The 17993-nt window shown below is 45.3% G+C and overlaps 1 protein-coding gene across 1 annotated transcript; it reads left to right on the forward strand.

The window, feature by feature from the left end:
• The first annotated feature begins 813 nt into the window (after positions 1-813).
• LOC135374706 (peptidase M20 domain-containing protein 2-like) lies at positions 814-13247 on the forward strand. Its single transcript, XM_064607625.1, has 7 exons — positions 814-1150; positions 1615-1742; positions 1973-2146; positions 8466-8604; positions 9133-9387; positions 12522-12781; positions 12872-13247. Exons 1-7 carry the CDS (start codon positions 916-918, stop codon positions 12962-12964), a joined length of 1284 nt encoding a protein of 427 aa, XP_064463695.1. The 5' UTR covers positions 814-915; the 3' UTR covers positions 12965-13247.
• The last annotated feature ends 4746 nt before the right edge of the window (positions 13248-17993 follow it).

The raw sequence follows: 17993 nt of genomic DNA on the forward strand, positions 1-17993 counted from the left end.
GTTTTTAATGAACACCATGGGCAAAACCCGCACACATGGGAGTAGTCCCACAATATCGTAGCAAGGTTGATGGTCCCACAGCATCCCATTTTAGTACAGAAACCCGCACCTTGAATGAAAAGCATGAGTAATACCCGTAGACATAGGAATAGTCCCACAATATCGCAATCCAAATTGATAGTCCAAGAGTATCCCATTACAGTGCAGAAACCAGAGTTTTTAATGAAAACCATGGGTAAAACCTGTAGACATAGGAATAGCCTCACAACACCGCAATCCAGATAGACAGTCCCACAGTATCCCATTACAGTGCAAAACCCCGCGTTTTTCTTTTTTTGGGGGTAGCAGAATTCGCGAATGCAACGAATTCAACCTCCCCTTGTTATTTTACCAACAAACCACCACCCGCGTTTTTAATGAACAGGATCGGTAATAACCGTAGACATCGGTATAGTCCAACAATGTCGTAATCCGAAGCTTGGGCCGAGAGGCTTGTGCAGTGACGTCACGTTTAGTCATGTAACTCGGGAAAACATATTGCCGCACCGGAGTTACAGTAGGAGGGCATGTCGTGAGTGTCGTGAGTTCGTGTGAGGGCGGTATGCGTGATATTGGAAAAACACATGCTGTTACCTCATACGGCCCGCAGCAGGACGCATGTGACACATCCACATGTTTTCCCGAGTCACGTGGCTCAAAGGCGCTCAAAGGCTGCTCGTGACGTCATGTGCACGAGCCTCATTGCTACGGGCCTTACATATATGATCACACCCCAATCGACATGGCCAATAGTCCTGGCTGACAGACATTTTTTGAGAGGAAGAAGAAGACGAAGAGACATGAGAGCGTTCTATTACATGTCGTTGCCAAGACATATTCTTCATTAGAACCATAGAAGCTTTGAGGGGGACAACGATGCAGCAGGCGGGCCCTCGTGCCCACTTCGTGTCTGAAGTACATTCGGTATTCGAGAAAGAGCGGCATCTCCTGCGGGGAATTTCTGATGAGATTTGGACCCGACCTGAGCTGTCTCACGACGAAGTCTTTGCTCATCAGGTGTTGACGGATGCACTCAGGGAGCGAGACTTCTTCGTCATGCCACACTACGTACTGCCCACCGCATTCACAGCCGAACATCATATCAGTGAAGGTGATCGCTGTATAGGCAGTATCAGATATGCGAGATCTAGTCAAGTACAATGTTGCAATCGGGTACCTATATGAATTGAATTTCCTTTCTTGTCACTGATTTGAACACAATCAAAAACCATCACTGATTATGTGGGGTTACATTACATCCAGGATCGGTTGCTAATTTTCAGTGTTGTGGGCATCCCTTGAACATCTGACCCGAGATTTTTGGGCCCATTTCTTAACAGCCATAAGCTGAGACTTGGTGTAAGCAAAACCTGTGCTTGGGCCACTTGAGACTCGTGTAGGATCAATCCTAATGTCGTCAATATGATTTAATTACAAATGGTGCATAAAAGTTATTCTAAGTGCATGCGCCTTGTCATGCAAGAATGTTGGCTGACAAGTGGATGTGCTGGTACCTATGACTGAGCCGTTAATTTTTCCATTATGAAGTACCCGAAACGTTCTTCATTATTACAGAAGGAGGACCAACAGTGTGCATTATTTGCGAGTACGACGCCATGGGAAACATCGGACACTGCTGCGGTCATAACCTGGTGGCAACTGCGGGAATTGCTGCTGCCATTGCCGTGAAGGAGGTGGCTAAGGTACCCGCTTTTAAGTCACACGGAAAAACACACGATGAACGAATGTAAAAGAGATACGAACGATTGCGACTCCTTCCGCGTTTCCTTTGCGCTCGTTCGTCATGTTTCAGTAAACCAAAACACTATCCGCATCTTCACGTGCATTCTTGAGCAGGTCGTGCAAGTGGCACTGCAAATGGCAATACGTGCCACTACAAACTCGCACAAATGCAATGTTATTGGTGTTGCAGAAGGACTCAAGTTTAGCAGGAAAGCTCCGTGTCCTGGGAACTCCAGCGGAAAACAATGGACTCGGTAAAACAAAGCTTTTGGAGAAGAACGCCTTTCAGGGAGTGGACGTGGCCCTTGCAGTTCACCCTGCTTCCAGAGGAACCTTCAAGTACACCTCACCTTGCTCCTGTCTCGTATGTATGGCGTCATATATTGGTGACTTTGTAGTGCAAACTCTGAGCCTTAGGCTATTCTCACTAGAAGATACCAGTTGCAGCACCCTCTTGCTTGCTTTATTGCTATTGCTTTTGTGCTGCAAGGTGCTGCGATGCGACGAAATGTGCAGAAGTCGTGGTCATAGGTGCGGCCGTGTAGAAAGCAGAAGTCGTATATTCAGTTTTTTCACACATTTCTCACATTTTCTAAAAAATGTGAATGTATGTAAAATGTATCGCGTTTTTGTGCATCACGTGCGCTATGAGATACTGTGATTAGAATTTCAGGTGTTCAAGTACAGTCATGCTCCAAGTGTGTGGTCGTTGTATTTGTTTATTACCACAAATCCAGGTGAAGCCTAGAGCGAAACGCTAATTTCTGAGATTGTCAAAGGTTCCAGGCTTCTACGGTACAGTCAGGCGGCTGTTATACCAATACAATAAACTGTACAATACATTAAAAACAACACATCTAACAGTAAGAAAGAATAATACCCAACGGACAAACTACATGGTAGAGAATGATATTCATCCGACAAGGTACACGAAATGCAATATTGACACATTAGAAAACACCCCCCCCCCCAACGCGAGCAAATATTACAAGAAATGTGTTTTCCACTGTTGTGTAATGAGTAATGTGTTGATTTAAAGCATGTGGTAAAATAAGAAAAAGAATAACGAAGATATTGGTCGCGATAGCGTGTGCATTTCATTGGTGCGAACCACATAACATCTCCCCTGGTTAGTAATGGGGATCTCGGGTATTTTTTCAGTCCCGGGATTTCGGGATTGTTACCGACGAATCTCGAGATTTCGGGATTAAAATAAAACAGACAGCGCGTATACATAGCCATTGAGCACTCCTCCGTTTCTAGTGTGCATTTTCTGCGTGTGCCTTCTCGGCGCTTATTGTCTCTATACATGTCAATCAAAACATTTGTCATAACTTCATGATTTCTATTTGTTTAATATGCGGTGGTTTTTGTAGAAAAACTGACGAGGCTTCATCGTGACAGTGCGTCGTCGTGCCCGTCCCAGTCTGTTCCCCTGAAGTGGGGCTTTTACCGTTTCTGCTGTAAACGTTTTTCCTCACACAAGAGACTGTTCTGTTTGGTAAAAACTTTAAAAAAACCCAGTGCCGAGGAACACAGAAAAGACGACACGAAGACAGCAATGAACTACAAACGAAGTCGCAGTCGTCACACATACTGCGTATTGATAATCTATTTCATACTGGAATTAATTACGATACCACCTACACAACTGAATCACTGAAGCTACCTCGTGCATCAAAACCTGACAAGCAAGAGAAGGTGAACACTCAGGCTGCTTAACGTTCTAGGAAGGGTTGCATGTGTCAACAAGACCGCTCACCGGCCCCGTGTAAGGGGGGAAATATGCCTGCGCTATAGGGGTGCTTTGGCAGCAACTATAAAGGACAGAGAATTGCAGATCCTTCAAACGTGTGCTATAGAAATGGAACAGCAAACTCAGCAGTTCCGCGACGCGACTGTCCCGAAATCCCGGTATTTTCTCCAAGAAATCCCGGCATTTCGGGATATCCCTGATCCCAACTCTACTCCTGGTATGGTAACTTAATTTATCTTAACGCATTGTTTGGAGCCTTGGTTTGGAGAAATCCAGGTTTGGAAAATCTGTGTTGCAATTTCTAGCGCTACCTTATACGTAAGGTCACTGAGGAATTCTTTTAGTAGAAACTCTTTTGTGCTGTTAACGAACAGCACTAAGGAGGAAAGTTTCCTATTAAACGCATTGTGAGGAAGATCACGGATCGCAATCATCCCCATCGCTCTGACCATCGCGCGAGACCGCGCCCTATTCATTCTGGCCTCGGCTTCCATCCATTCCGGCTGTCATTAAAAACCCCTGTATATTCTGTAGAGTTGTCTGACTAACTGACAGGAATAGTGTATTGTATATTAATGGCTATAATGGCTAGTGAACCTCAGCTCATCATCATCAATAATAGCTTGACAATTTGCGGAAGAATATTTTTACATTTGACCGGTCACTCTCGCTATTTTTTATGAAACATGACCAACATCGTCATCAAAATGAAACATCGTGTAGACACTGCAGATATATGATACTGCAAGGGTATAGACTTAGTACTCCAAGAATATAGTTCGCAGGCAGTATGGAGCACAGTGATGAGAAGTATGCCGAGAGCCCTAGACAATTTTCTCTGTCAGTATCGTTGGCAGCTGGCACCAACTGGGAACGGGAATGTTGTCATATCCTCGTCAGGCGCGGTTGATTTGTCTCTGAAATTGTGGCACGAATAGTAAATAAATGGCGGAAATAATATGAATATCAATTTAGAAAATGGTTGACGTGTATCTTTTCTTGGTACTGGGGACCAGTCGTACCTTCTCTGAGATTTTGTAACTCATATCGTCACTTCACCGTTATACGCCATTATACTTGTAAATGTAACGCGTACGCCCGCCATCGGGTGCCAAGTGCGTGGATTTTGAGTCCGGCCGAGTCGTCCTCTGCTCTGGACGTCACATAGGGAATGACACGTGCGCATGTTAAGGTGCACAATGGACTAAATCTCGTGACTTCAAAATCCTACGTAATTTATATGGTTGCAATCTACATGGTATTCTCCCAAAATATTTTTCTCTCTGAGAATAATGACGTAGGGTAGTAGTGTGCGAGCTGTCCCCCGTCTCGCAACACTGCTCCTCTGTGGTTGTGTGGTCGATGTCCGTCTCTGGGCAGGTGGGGAAGGTGTGCGCCCTGGTGTTACGAAACAGACGCCAGAGCTCCTGGTGAGTGACGTCACCTTCTCTTGGAGAATCCGAAACTATGGGATTTTACGGTCTCTTTCCAGAATTCGTGAAAGCGCGTTTTGTTCACTGCCTGCATTTATATTTTGCGTACTGCACTCTTAAAAATGAACTTCACCGCATGGCACACTCCTAGCCAACCATCATCTCGAATGAAATCGTTATCTGCCCTGAGTTGTTGAAAACGGCACCCGTGCGTCTTTTTTGTGACAATTATGAGCAGCATAAGTGAGCGTCAGAAAAAAGAGGAAGAACAACAACAAAAAAAAAGAAACAAGAAAGAAAGAAAGCGTACGCCTCCCGTTTTCAACAAATCAGGGCAGAACACGGTATAATTCGAGATTATGGTTGGCTAGGAACGTGCTATGCAGTAAAGTTCATTTTTAAGAGTGTGGGTCTTCGAACCATTTTGATTTAAAACACGCTTGCGTATATATATATATATATACTCATGGAACGATGCGACAGCACCAGAGGACACGTGTTTCGCCGTGTTTGCGGCTAGTCAGCTCTGGGTGGCTGTGCACCGTTAGGAATTAGCAAACCAGGGGTCACTCAGCGAGCGATATACACCTGGGAGGGTGACTGAGCACTCCTCAATGCCACAGTGCAAGCCAGTGAATTATAAAGAGGGGAAAAAGCCATTAAAGAAACAGTAAATGACGCTAGACGTGTTTGAAATTCAAACTTACAGATTAAGATGGCTTCTATGGCTGCACGCGGGAAAACAGATACTCGTGGAACGATGCGACAGCACCAGAGAACACGTGTTTCGCCGTGTTTGCGGCTCGTCAGCTCTGGGTAGCTGCGCATCATTCGGAATTGGCAAACCAGGGGTCACTCAGCGAGCGATATACACCTGGGAGGGTGACTGAGCACTCCTCAATGCCACAGTGCAAGCCAGTGAATTATAAAGAGGAAAAAAAAAAGCCATTAAAGAAACAAGTAAATGACGCTAGACGTGTTTGAAATTCAAACTTACAGATTAAGATGGCTTCTATGGCTGCACGCAGGAAAACAGATACTCGTGGAACGATGCGACAGCACCAGAGAACACGTGTTTCGACGTGTTTGCGGCTTGTCAGCTCTGGGTAGCTGCGCATCGTTCGGAATTGGCAAACCAGGGGTCACTCAGCGAGCGATATACACCTGGGAGGGTGACTGAGCACTCCTCAATGCCGCAGTGCAAGCCAGTGAATTATAAAGAGGGAAAAAAAGCCATTAAAGAAACAAGTAAATGACGCTAGACGTGTTTGAAATTCAAACTTACAGACTAAGATGGCTTCTATGGCTGCACGCACGAAAACAGGTACTCGTGGAACAATGCGACAGCACCAGAGTACACGTGTTTCACCGTGTTTGCGGCTCCTCAGCTCTGGGTAGCTGGGCACCGTTCGGAATTGGCGAACCAGGGGTCACTCAGCGAGCGATATACACCTGGGAGGGTGACTGAGCACTCCTCAATGCCACAGTGCAAGCCAGTGAATTATAAAGAGGGGAAAAAAACCCATTAAAGAAACAAGTAAATGACGCTAGACGTGTTTGAAATTCAAACTTACAGATTAAGATGGCTTCTATGGCTGCACGCAGGAAAACAGGTACTCGTGGAACGATGCGACAGCACCAGAGTACACGTGTTTCACCGTGTTTGCGGCTCCTCAGCTCTGGGTAGCTGGGCACCGTTCGGAATTGGCGAACCAGGGGTCACTCAGCGAGCGATATACAACTGGGAGGGTGACTGAGCACTCCTCAATGCCACAGTGCAAGCCAGTGAATTATAGAGAGGGGAAAAAGCCATTAAAGAAACAAGTAAATGACGCTAGACGTGTTTGAAATTCAAACTTACAGATTAAGATGGCTTCTATGGCTGCACGTAGGAAAACAGATACTCGTTGAACGATGCGACAGCACCAGAGAACACGTGTTTCGCCGTGTTTGCGGCTCGTCCGCTCTGGGTAGCTGCGCATCGTTCGGAATTGGCAAACCAGTGGTCACTCAGCGAGCGATATACACCTGGGAGGGTGACTGAGCACTCCTCAATGCCACAGTGCAAGCCAGTGAATTATAAAGAGGAAAAAAAAGCCATTAAAGAAACAAGTAAATGACGCTAGACGTGTTTGAAATTCAAACTTACAGATTAAGATGGCTTCTATGGCTGCACGCAGGAAAACAGGTACTCGTGGAACGATGCGACAGCACCAGAGAACACGTGTTTCGACGTGTTTGCGGCTCGTCAGCTCTGGGTAGCTGCGCATCGTTCGGAATTGGCAAACCAGGGGTCACTCAGCGAGCGATATACACCTGGGAGGGTGACTGAGCACTCCTCAATGCCACAGTGCAAGCCAGTGAATTATAAAGAGGAAAAAAAAGCCACTAAAGAAACAAGTAAATGACGCTAGACGTGTTTGAAATTCAAACTTACAGACTAAGATGGCTTCTATGGCTGCACGCAGGAAAACAGGTACTCGTGGAACGATGCGACAGCACCAGAGTACACGTGTTTCACCGTGTTTGCGGCTCCTCAGCTCTGGGTAGCTGGGCACCGTTCGGAATTGGCGAACCAGGGGTCACTCAGCGAGCGATATACACCTGGGAGGGTGACTGAGCACTCCTCAATGCCACAGTGCAAGCCAGTGAATTATAAAGAGGGCAAAATAAACCCATTAAAGAAACAAGTAAATGACGCTAGACGTGTTTGAAATTCAAACTTACAGATTAAGATGGCTTCTATGGCTGCACGCAGGAAAACAGGTACTCGTGGACCGATGCGACAGCTCCAGAGTACACGTGTTTCACCGTGTTTGCTGCTCCTCAGCTCTGGGTAGCTGGGCACCGTTCGGAATTGCCGAACCAGGGGTCACTCAGCGAGCGATATACACCTGGGAGGGTGACTGAGCACTCCTCAATGCCACAGTGCAAGCCAGTGAATTATAGAGAGGGGAAAAAAGCCATTAAAGAAACAAGTAAATGACGCTAGACGGCTAGATGGCTTTTTTCCCCTCTTTATAATTCACTGGCTTGCAGTGTGGCATTGAGGAGTGCTCAGTCACACTCCCAGGTGTACATCGCTCGCTGAGTGACCCCTAGTTTGCCAATTCCGAACAATGCGCAGCAACCCAGAGCTGACGAGCCGCAAACACGGCGAAACACGTGTCCTCTGGTGCTGTCGCATCGTTCCATGAGTATCTGTTTCTCTGCGTGCAGCCATAGAAGCCATCTTAGTCTGTAATTTTGAATTTCAAACACATCTAGTGTCATTTACTTGTTTCTTTAATGGCTTCTCCCCCCCCCCCCCCCTGATTATATATATATATTACGAATGCTAACAATCGTTCCGATCGTATGGAGCGTACTGAGGGTAAAATACATCTTGATACGTAATATAAAACACAAGACGTTTAGCGGACATGAGACATAGTAGCGTCAGCTGCCTCATGTCCTGTTTTTCTTTTGAACGAAAACATCGTCTGGCTATGCAGACTCGAATCACTTACCACGGCCGTGAAAGCTCGCTGCTGTGTCCTTGGGAAGGAAACAACGCGATGGACGCTGCCGTTAATGCCTACTACAACCTGGCTTTTGTCAAGCGGCAATTACCATTGGCTTGGGATATTTCTGGTAAGTGACGCTTTCGCAACACACCACTGCATATTGTCCGGACTAGAATTACCCATAATCACTTGTAATACTATAGCAAAGCCCTGCAGTGTATTTGGCTCGCTAAGCAAACTCCATTAATGCAACCTGATCCGTAGTGAATAGATGTCGAGTTGATCGGGTTAATTTTACAAATTTGTTTTTCGTCTGAAGTCAACTCATTCAGTTCTTTGAGCGGAGCTTCCTACGTGCAGGTATTCTATCCATGCAGATCAGTTATACGTTGAAAGCACATGTGGCTGCAGTGTTGTGTTACTTTCGAAATACGTGTTCACTCTAATGAGTTGTGAAACGGCCGTGCGTCGTGTGGCATTACTGGACATGCATTATGGTCACACGTAAAATGCATAATGTAAAATGTATAGTGTCTTATAACACATTAAATGAGATACCCCTTTGCAATCGTAGAAGTTTCTGAACTAGACAGATGTTAGTTTGTGGTATGCAGGCGTCTGAACGATAAGGTCGATGATCTTTCCCGTACAATAGCTGTGATACTGACCGAAGGGAGCGAGACACCGTTAGTGCTTCCTGACGTGTGCAAGCTGGAACTCTTCTGTCGGACTCCAACTCCAGATGACCTGTTGGAACTGCAGAGGCAGCTGCGTAGCTGCTTTCTTGCGCCTTGTCACGCGACTGGGTGCATGGTCTCTTTCGACTATACATTACCGTATATTGACTTTATCGCCAACGACGTCCTGGTCGAAGTCTACGAGCGTCATGCGGGTCGCATCGGCTGCCTCAGTAAGTGGTCCCGTCGTGGTACACCGTCTGACCATCGTAAAATAGAGGGACAATACTCGAAATATGTATATGTACAGTGTGTCCCAGCTACCTGCGAACATATTTTTTTTTACTATGTTCAAATTAGATTTCCATGATTCCACCAATGGTGACACGTTCTACGACGGACGGCCCACCTTATGAGGGCATCAGGAAATTCCTTGGTCGTCGCATTAATGAATTTGCACTAATTAACTTTTCAATTATTAGATATAGAGGCTCGGTTCAAATGTAATTTTGGTAGATCTTGTTCCCCTGATGCTATTGCGATTTTCAGAATCGAAACCGGCCCAACCGTTGCTCCACAGTCTATTTTTTAATTTTAAATTCCGTGTTAGCACCGCGAAGCAACTGTGGCTATAAGCGGCGTACAGACGTGGACAGATGGAGAGAGGACAGCAGGAAGGTGAGGGGGACAGGGGGTTATTATGCGTCCTGGGCCGACTTCAGGGGGAACTGTGCCGACATTCGTCTGGAAAGTCTTCGGAAAACCCAGGGAAAACCCCAGACAGCACAGCCGGTGACAGGATTCGAACCCGTGTCACCTCCCAGTCTCGGCGTGGAAAGCGATCATCCTAACCACTATGCCACGGGAGCTGGTCCACAGTCCTTTACTGAAAAACCATGTGTTTTTCTTCGTTTTGTTTATCGTCGGTCCCGCAGACGCGCGCGTTTCCCTCGCCTTATGATGTGACAGAAGACCAATGTTACGTTTGAACCGAGCCTCTACCTCTAAAATAATTGAAAAGTTAATTAGCGCAAATTAATTATCACGACGACCAAGGAATTTTCTAATGACCTCATAAGGTGGGCCCACCGCCGTAGAACGTCACTATTCGTGGAATTATGGAAATCTAATTTGAATATAGTAAAAGAAAATATGCTCGCAGTTAGCTGGGACACACTGTATATATACAGGGTGTTTCTTTTTATCCGCACCAAATTTTTATACAAAGGGGAGTTGCCTTAGGACGCTTTTACTTTCGTCATTGGATTACTCGACGGGGCTGCTACAAGGAAACCGTACTTTTCTCAATTAGGGGACTAATTAACAGATATATTTTAATCATCTTTTTAATTACATTGCAAGTGCGATATTAAAGCCTGATGTCCGCATGATGGGCTCGAGGCACTGATGAAGCACAAAAGTAACCACAGCGCGCGCTACGGACCTAAGTATCTGACCGCTGTCGTCAACTGTAAACCGCAAGTGGTAGACAAAAGAGCATCAGCGACGTTGATATCTCCGTCCTCACTTGACGTCACAGAAGAACGTCATACGCGATGGAGGGAGCCCTTACCGCGGTATGTTTCATGATCTCGGTTTTGTATTTCTTTTTTGCTTTCTTTTCTTCCTTCATGTGTTCGAGGTCGCTCGCCGTATCACTCCTCTCATTTTACTGGGCACGGCTCTCACCCTTCCCCGGTGTGATAAGCGCTGATCTGTAGAGGTGATGCACAAAGCTCCTTGCAAGCAAAACATGAAACAGGAAACAAAGATCGTGAAACATACCGCGAAAAGGGTTTGCCTGAATTGGGTGTGACGTCTTTCTGCACTCTTAAAAAAAAGGGTGTACTTTAACTCCTTTCCTTGCCACATATATAACACCCTTTTGGAGAGTACAATTACGCTCAAAAGGGTGTCTCCTCACTCCCTCAAGGGAGTACCATAACACCTTCTCCCTGCTGGGGAGTAATATTACCCTCCAGTAGAAAGAAAGGTGTTATGCTACTCCCTTGTGGGAGTGAGGACACACCCTTTTGAGCGTAATTGTACTCTCCAAAAGGGTGTTACATATGTGGCAAAAAAGGAGTTAAAGTACACCCTTGTTTTAAGAGTGTGTGACGTTAAGTAAGGACGGAGATATCCACGTTACTGTCGCTCCTTTGCAGATTACTTGCTGTACACAGCAGACGACGGAAGTGCTTCATCGGTGGTTCCAGCGCAACATGTGGAGATCAGGCTTTAATATCGCAATTGCAATGTGCTCCCTAAAGTCAATAATTAAAAAGTTGATTAAAATATCTGTTAATTAGTCCCTTGATTGAGAAAAAATACGATTTCCTAGTAGCAGCCCCGTCGACTAATCCAATGACAAAAGTAAAAGCGTCCTAAGGCAACTCCCCTTTTCATGAAAATTTGTTGCGGGTAAAAAGAAACACCCCGAATACAAAGAAAGAGAAAAGTTCGGCATCATCATTCGGGAGAGAATAACATATAAATATAGAGAGAATAAATAACTTCCAGGGAGGTCACCTGATATCCAGTGAGGCCGGAGACATCACGTCCAGAAGCACATCGGCGCAAATGGGGCTAGGTTGACTTTGCTGACAAGTGGTGTTCACGCTTGTTGAAGTAACGACACAGCAAACTTTTCGACATGCATTTGCTCTTGTAAAATGACAATAACATAAGCGATATTTCTACTCTGCTAAGGCGACCCATTACTGGACATGTTAGTCAGTGTATAAAGCAATGAAGATAGCTGTTATCCTTGGGATCCAGGAACGGAACATCAAAATCGCATCAGGGAAAAACAGGAAGCTCAGTTTTGCGTTTCAGGCTTTTGAAATGCGTCACTGAACGCGTCGCTTCATTTTGTTGCGTTTATCTTCCTGAGTTCGTGGTTTGTTCGCCTTTGTCTCTGCCGTTGCCAAGTCGTTGCCACGTCGGCTGGCATTATGATGCAATGGCAGTGTTACTGTTACGTGCCTCATTAATAGGGAGGCATGTACGCACATAGCGGACCAGGAGTCAAAGCCAAAGTCAAAGTCAAAGTGTGTATATAGGAACGTGGTCTTGGGTGGACACCATGTTGCATGTGCGTTCTACCGTGTACCCACCTATGCAGTAAACGAAAGTGGCTCTTTACAAGTTCCCGTATGTCCGTGAATGGAGGTGAGCCCGGCACGAAAGCCTGTTTCGTTCATCGTCTATCAGGAGAAACCATGCAAAATATTTTCGCAGTGGCATCAAATTATTACACCTCGGATTGATTATTACACTTTTGAGCATAAGTAACCAGGCGTTAAAAGTTACTATAAAGGTTCCCAAACTAAGAGTGTACTGGAAGTGAAATGCACTCTATCGGCAGGTCGCCTCCTCGGTCGATCTCCAGGAGGGCAAGAAACTGAGTTTTCTCAGTTAGCGACCGGAATGGGCAACGTATCTCACGCGATGCCTACCCTGTGCCCTATGTTTGCCCTCGACGTGCAGCCCGTAGGACAATTCAACACTGAAGAGTTCACCAACGCCGCGTGCACGAGCGAAGCCTTCGAAAGGACCATGGATGCTGCAAAGTGCCTCACCCTTACCGCTCTTGAACTTTTCTCAAGCAGTGACCTCGTTAAAAAGGTCATTATTATTCGCCGTTATTGCGCGTGCTGTTCCACTTGTATTAGATAGAATTTAGGCAGTGTATTACATGCTGAACGATGTTTTCAGGTGAAGGCTTGCTTCAAGGAGCAAAAGTCGACTCGAAGCTGCTTGGGAAGCACCGTGCCTAGCGAAGTTTCGGAATGCGACGGGAGGCGTTGAACTATGGGAAGGGAGAGCCAATGCCAATTTTAACGCATATTTTTCCCGGCATATAAATAGTAAATGTTAACAATTAATTACGCTAAACATCACGCTGCATTCACACAAGGTGGTCAATGTTTTTACTAGTTCCCGTCGGACAGCTTATCAACAAAATATATGGCGCTGAAATAATTCATGAATTTGAATAACTAATGCGTGACTTCTTGCACGACTATTGCTTTCTTTCCGATAGTGTGATATCAGTGATATCAAAGCTGTCAAATGGAGAGCCTTTCGGAGGCTGGAATCACACTTCAAATGTCAAATATCGTCTAGAAATAAAGGTTTCCTTTGAAGAAGACGTTTCTGACAGCAGGAAGCTTTTCGAGACTTCTCCTGAGAGTGGACCGAAAGCCAGTAAAGTGAACGATGATGACACGTCACCCAAACTCCTCTATTGCAAATATTGACTGGGGTACTATTACAACGGCGCGTTTGAGGTGGTTCCTGGGCCTGCAGGGTGGTTTAGCACCATTTTGTGTTACTTTCAGAAACAAGCGTTTCCTCTTTGCGGTGTGATGTTCCAATCGATAGTCGACATCGAGGGTCCTTCGCCAGTTCATGACGCTCGTCGCTGTCAAGTACAAGCGACGCTAATGCAACGAAAGAATGTATGGGTTGTCTTTGGGTGCGGCTATAATGTTGCGGACGGTTGAAGTGTGTAGCTGCACTACGTGTTATGTACATCAGGATATAGTACACAGTGTTTCTATTCAGCAGAGTGTTCTGCAAATAGTGGTTTCCACGAGGACAAATGCTATATAGATTATATTAAAAAATATTCGCGGAGAACTAAATTAACGAATGGTACTATACCCTATACTCGTAGACGGGGCGACGGGGAAAATATGGACGTGTTGAACGGGTGATTGCACCTGCGGTTCTTGATGCACCATCTTTTTGTGTATGTTCTACGGTGCAACAGTATAATCAGTCGAAACCATAGTGTCAAATTCAAACTACACAGTGTGAGATAGTCTGCTTTACGTTTCCCAGGAAGCGTAGTCAATTTGGGCTAGTTCGTACATCTAGCTTGTAGACAAGCACACCACAAAACCACTCTGAGTTCTGCAAAATACTGCGCAAAAGTATTTAAAATGAGATACTAAATACTTCACGTGAAAAGTATTTAAAATAGAGTACAAAATGCTCAAAACCGAAAGTAATTTGAGTGGAGTACGTACTAAATACTCTCCAAGTATTTAAGATACCCTTTAAAGTACTTTAATATTAGCAGTAAGTGAAACGCGTATTCTGAGCGTTGCCGTACAAATGGAAGGAATAAACTTCATCCGCCATTATTTGCAAGGTCTTGGTGTCAAGTAATGTTTGGTGAACTTTGGTGAACCCAAGTAAACTTTGTTGATATTTTCTGACCCAAAACTTCGTAATCCCCAATTCCTTCGTGTATGTCAGCTCAGGTCTTTCAACCTCTGGCGCGTGTTTATTACTTTGGTGACCAAGGAAATAAATGCCGGTATTCTCTTGTACCTAACCCCCTGGGGATTCACCTGGCAATACGTATAGGAACCGTTTTGTGACGAAGTTGGCTATTAACAACAAGGCCAAGCGTGGGACCAGCCTATTGTACAGGAGGATAAATGACAGATTCCCGAATTCCCGGAAAAAATTTGGACACAGCGGGAAGTGCGCTTGACGAGAAAGGAAAGTATTTTGAGTAGCAAATACCCAAAAAAGTATTTTAAATACGTTAAAAATACTTGTCACAAAAAATATTGAGTAGAGTACCAAAATAACGGAAAAAGTATTTAAAATACTGTATTTTGAGTACGTACTCAACCTACATACAAGTCTGCTCTGACTCCCCTCTGTCTTTGTTTTGTGGCGCCTTCTTTCTTCAAGCTAAGCTGCCTTTCTCCATCGCCTGCCATAGCACGCAGCTATAGTCGTGTTCAACCTGAGAACGGTGCCTTGGTAGCGGACAGGGTGTTCCGCGACGGTGTACGGACACTACACTGTAAACTTTTTCACATCTTTAAAGGTGTGCGCTATGAACATTCAACCTGGTTGCGTAACATTGCATCTCCAGGATGATATTTTACAAAATTTGGAAAGCATTACTAAAGATCAAGTGTCAGTGCGAATCTTGCTTTCATTATGTCTTGGATATCGTAGGTACGAGCTAATGCATATATGCATCGCTATCGATAATCGAGCACGCGCAAGTGTCTACAATACTGTTGAACAATGTTGAGATGTTGCAAGACTGAACTTTTGGAGGACAGACAAACATTCGAGTAAAGAAAATTTGTGCGAAACCGTGCTCCATTATGATGTTGCCAAAATTACACCTAAAAAGGCGTGCGCCATGCACGTTGTTACACCTTTAAAGGTGTGAAAAGATTTGGAGTGTAGCAAAAGTTTCTGGATGTAGATTACGCAGCGCATTGATGATTCGTATGGTGCATGCTGTCTTCCTTCATTGAACCGCTGTGACGCGACGGACAGGCGAAATTAACTGAAGTTATTCCTGGCTACTTGTTACTTGTTACTAGAGCTTGTTACCTGTTTAAATTACTATTTATTGTTCCCAGTCTTTGTTGCCATGGTCACAAGTGCGGAACGTACAACACTGCGAGAGGAAAGCTTACACTTGAGGGTACTTAAAGTTTAAATTTTTCTTGGATGTTTTATGCGGTTATGCATGTTCACATGCGTATAGAGTACGGGTTCCTTGACCGTTATTTCACCACATGATTCGGATTACACATTCTTCTGAGGTATTTAATTTACGTGTACTTTATCTGCGAATAACTTCATGATTGTGCTGTAACGTGCTCCTTTCTTTATTAAGGTATTGTTTGTTAAATGCTATTGCTTATTAAGATTTCTGTATTCAAAGGCAGAAACGTCAGTGTTTCGCATAACCCGGATGAACGGTGACCAAAGAGGTGACGCTGAAACATGAAATGAAATAAAATTAGAGGCGCGCTGTAGAGGCGCGATACAGTGTAGATATGAGGCAGAGCTGCGTAGCGTAAAAAAAAAGAAAAGAAAGAAAATACAGCACGGTTACGATTGCGTAACCTGAATCTCTGCGGTAGCTGTTGTGTGTGGACGTTGACACTTTTATTGCTTATATATGCACAACTATGCTTTAGAGCGACAAGAACTGCCTTGTAATCTGTGAGGTGAGTGGTGATGTGTAGACCTGGGATTAGCGGGACAAAAATATTACTAAAATCGTGACAAAAACCGGGACAGGAAACGCCGAAAAAACGGGACACTTTCCGGGACAACGTACCCATATCTGAGTATGTCAAAACTGCTTTTATTTGCTCTAGGTTAATTTAACTTGTTTTGCGTCACCGAAGCCGAACCCGAACCCGAACCCGAAACAGAGGGTTTTGTGATACAGCCACAGCGATTTCCTGAGACCATCCATTTAACAGCTACCGTTGTAAACTAAAGTGGCGACATGCTACACGTGCTACAGGGTTGGACCGCGGATAATTTCGACCAGCAAAAACAAAGCCTTTGATAGGATATTTTTTTAGTATTTTTTTTATTCCGTGTTAGCGCCGCGAAGCAACTGTAGCTATGAGTGGCGTACAGACGTGGACAGATGGAGAGAGGACAGCAGGAAGGAGTGGGGGACAGAGGGGTTAGTATGCGTCCTGGGCCGACTTCAGGGCGAACTGTGCCGATATTCATCTGGAAAGTCTTCGGAAAACCCAGGGAAAACCTCAGACAGCACAGCAGGCGACAGGATTCGAACCCGTGTCACCTCCCAGTCTCGGCGTGGAAAGCGGCCACCCTAACCACTATCCCACAGGAGCTGGTACACAAGGATCAATCATATCAGATTACACAATTGTGCGACAAAGACGCTTGAATGTGTATCCTTACTCCTGGTCTTCCACAGGACATTAATGAGAACACTTACATCAGTCCACAAGCTTCGTCAATGGAATTATCGAAGTTACAGGGATAAGCGACATCCCAGCAGGACGCGACGACAATGTCCCACAAAGAAGATCAAGAGGAACCACCTTCGCGGAGGCCCAACCAAGCGGCTCAGGAAAGAGGGGACAGCAAGACACGCGTGCAAATAAACGATCCAAGATAATCCGCGACAAAGTGGATCTTCGCACCTCATCATTTTGCACCGGCAGCTACATGAGCTGATCTCCTGCCGTGATTTAGGACCTGTCTCCTAAGACACTGGCTGGACGCATTTGGCCCCCGAAACTCTTCCTAAGAGGAGAGTGCCTGTCGCGGGGCATTACGACCCGCGACAGTTAGGTGATGCAGTACAGCGGAAGTGCATCGGAACCTTTTCATCGGAAGATGTTATAGGGTTGCACTCGGGATAAAAGAGGGAGAATGTGAGATGTCAGTGCACATCGTTCTCATTGCGTGAAACTAAACGTGAAAACATAGAAAACTGAATCCCCATCCGCCAGGCACACAAACCGATAAATGTTTGTAAACTTAATCTACGACTCTGTTGCGTCCGCCTGCGGTCGGCCTGGCATCCAATAGAAGCAAACACTGTAGTGGCTCGAGGCAGCTTTACGCGCATCAGGACATACGGTCACGCAATCCTGTCGACGATATTAGAACTGAGCATCACTGAGTTAAGCCCTGTTCCGATATATAGCGATTTTCTATATAGCGCTAGAAAATAGCGCTATGTTTTCCTCCTCGCAGTGCTCCAAACCGCTAAAAAATAGCGATCGCCGGAGTTGAGCTCCTATCAACTCTTTCAGCGCTAATAATAGCACAAGATTCGTGTTGGCCAATGAGGAGCTCCTTCAGCGATAACGTCGCGGAAGTCGTGAAGTTGTTTTGCTTCCGCATTTCACTGCACGGTGACCGCGTTGGAAACCGGTGAGTTTGTCATCCAAAATATCTGGTCATTTTCTGTTCAGTCAATTGATAGAACTTGTTCGTCCCCATGCTGTCGAGCTCCGGAGGCGCCATGATGGGAGAAACCGGAAACGGCCACCGAAATTCCGCTAAA

This window comes from Ornithodoros turicata, unplaced genomic scaffold, assembly GCF_037126465.1.
Source record: "Ornithodoros turicata isolate Travis unplaced genomic scaffold, ASM3712646v1 ctg00000746.1, whole genome shotgun sequence".
Taxonomy (NCBI): domain Eukaryota; kingdom Metazoa; phylum Arthropoda; class Arachnida; order Ixodida; family Argasidae; genus Ornithodoros; species Ornithodoros turicata.

Bases quoted from the DNA above. Each gene is read 5' to 3' on its own strand.
- LOC135374706 (XM_064607625.1), top strand. From the start codon at position 916: ATGCAGCAGGCGGGCCCTCGTGCCCACTTCGTGTCTGAAGTACATTCG. The intron at 1,743-1,972 runs GTACCCGCTTTT...TTGGTGTTGCAG, and splicing joins CCGTGAAGGAGGTGGCTAAG to AAGGACTCAAGTTTAGCAGG. The intron at 9,388-12,521 runs GTAAGTGGTCCC...CTCTATCGGCAG, and splicing joins GGGTCGCATCGGCTGCCTCA to GTCGCCTCCTCGGTCGATCT.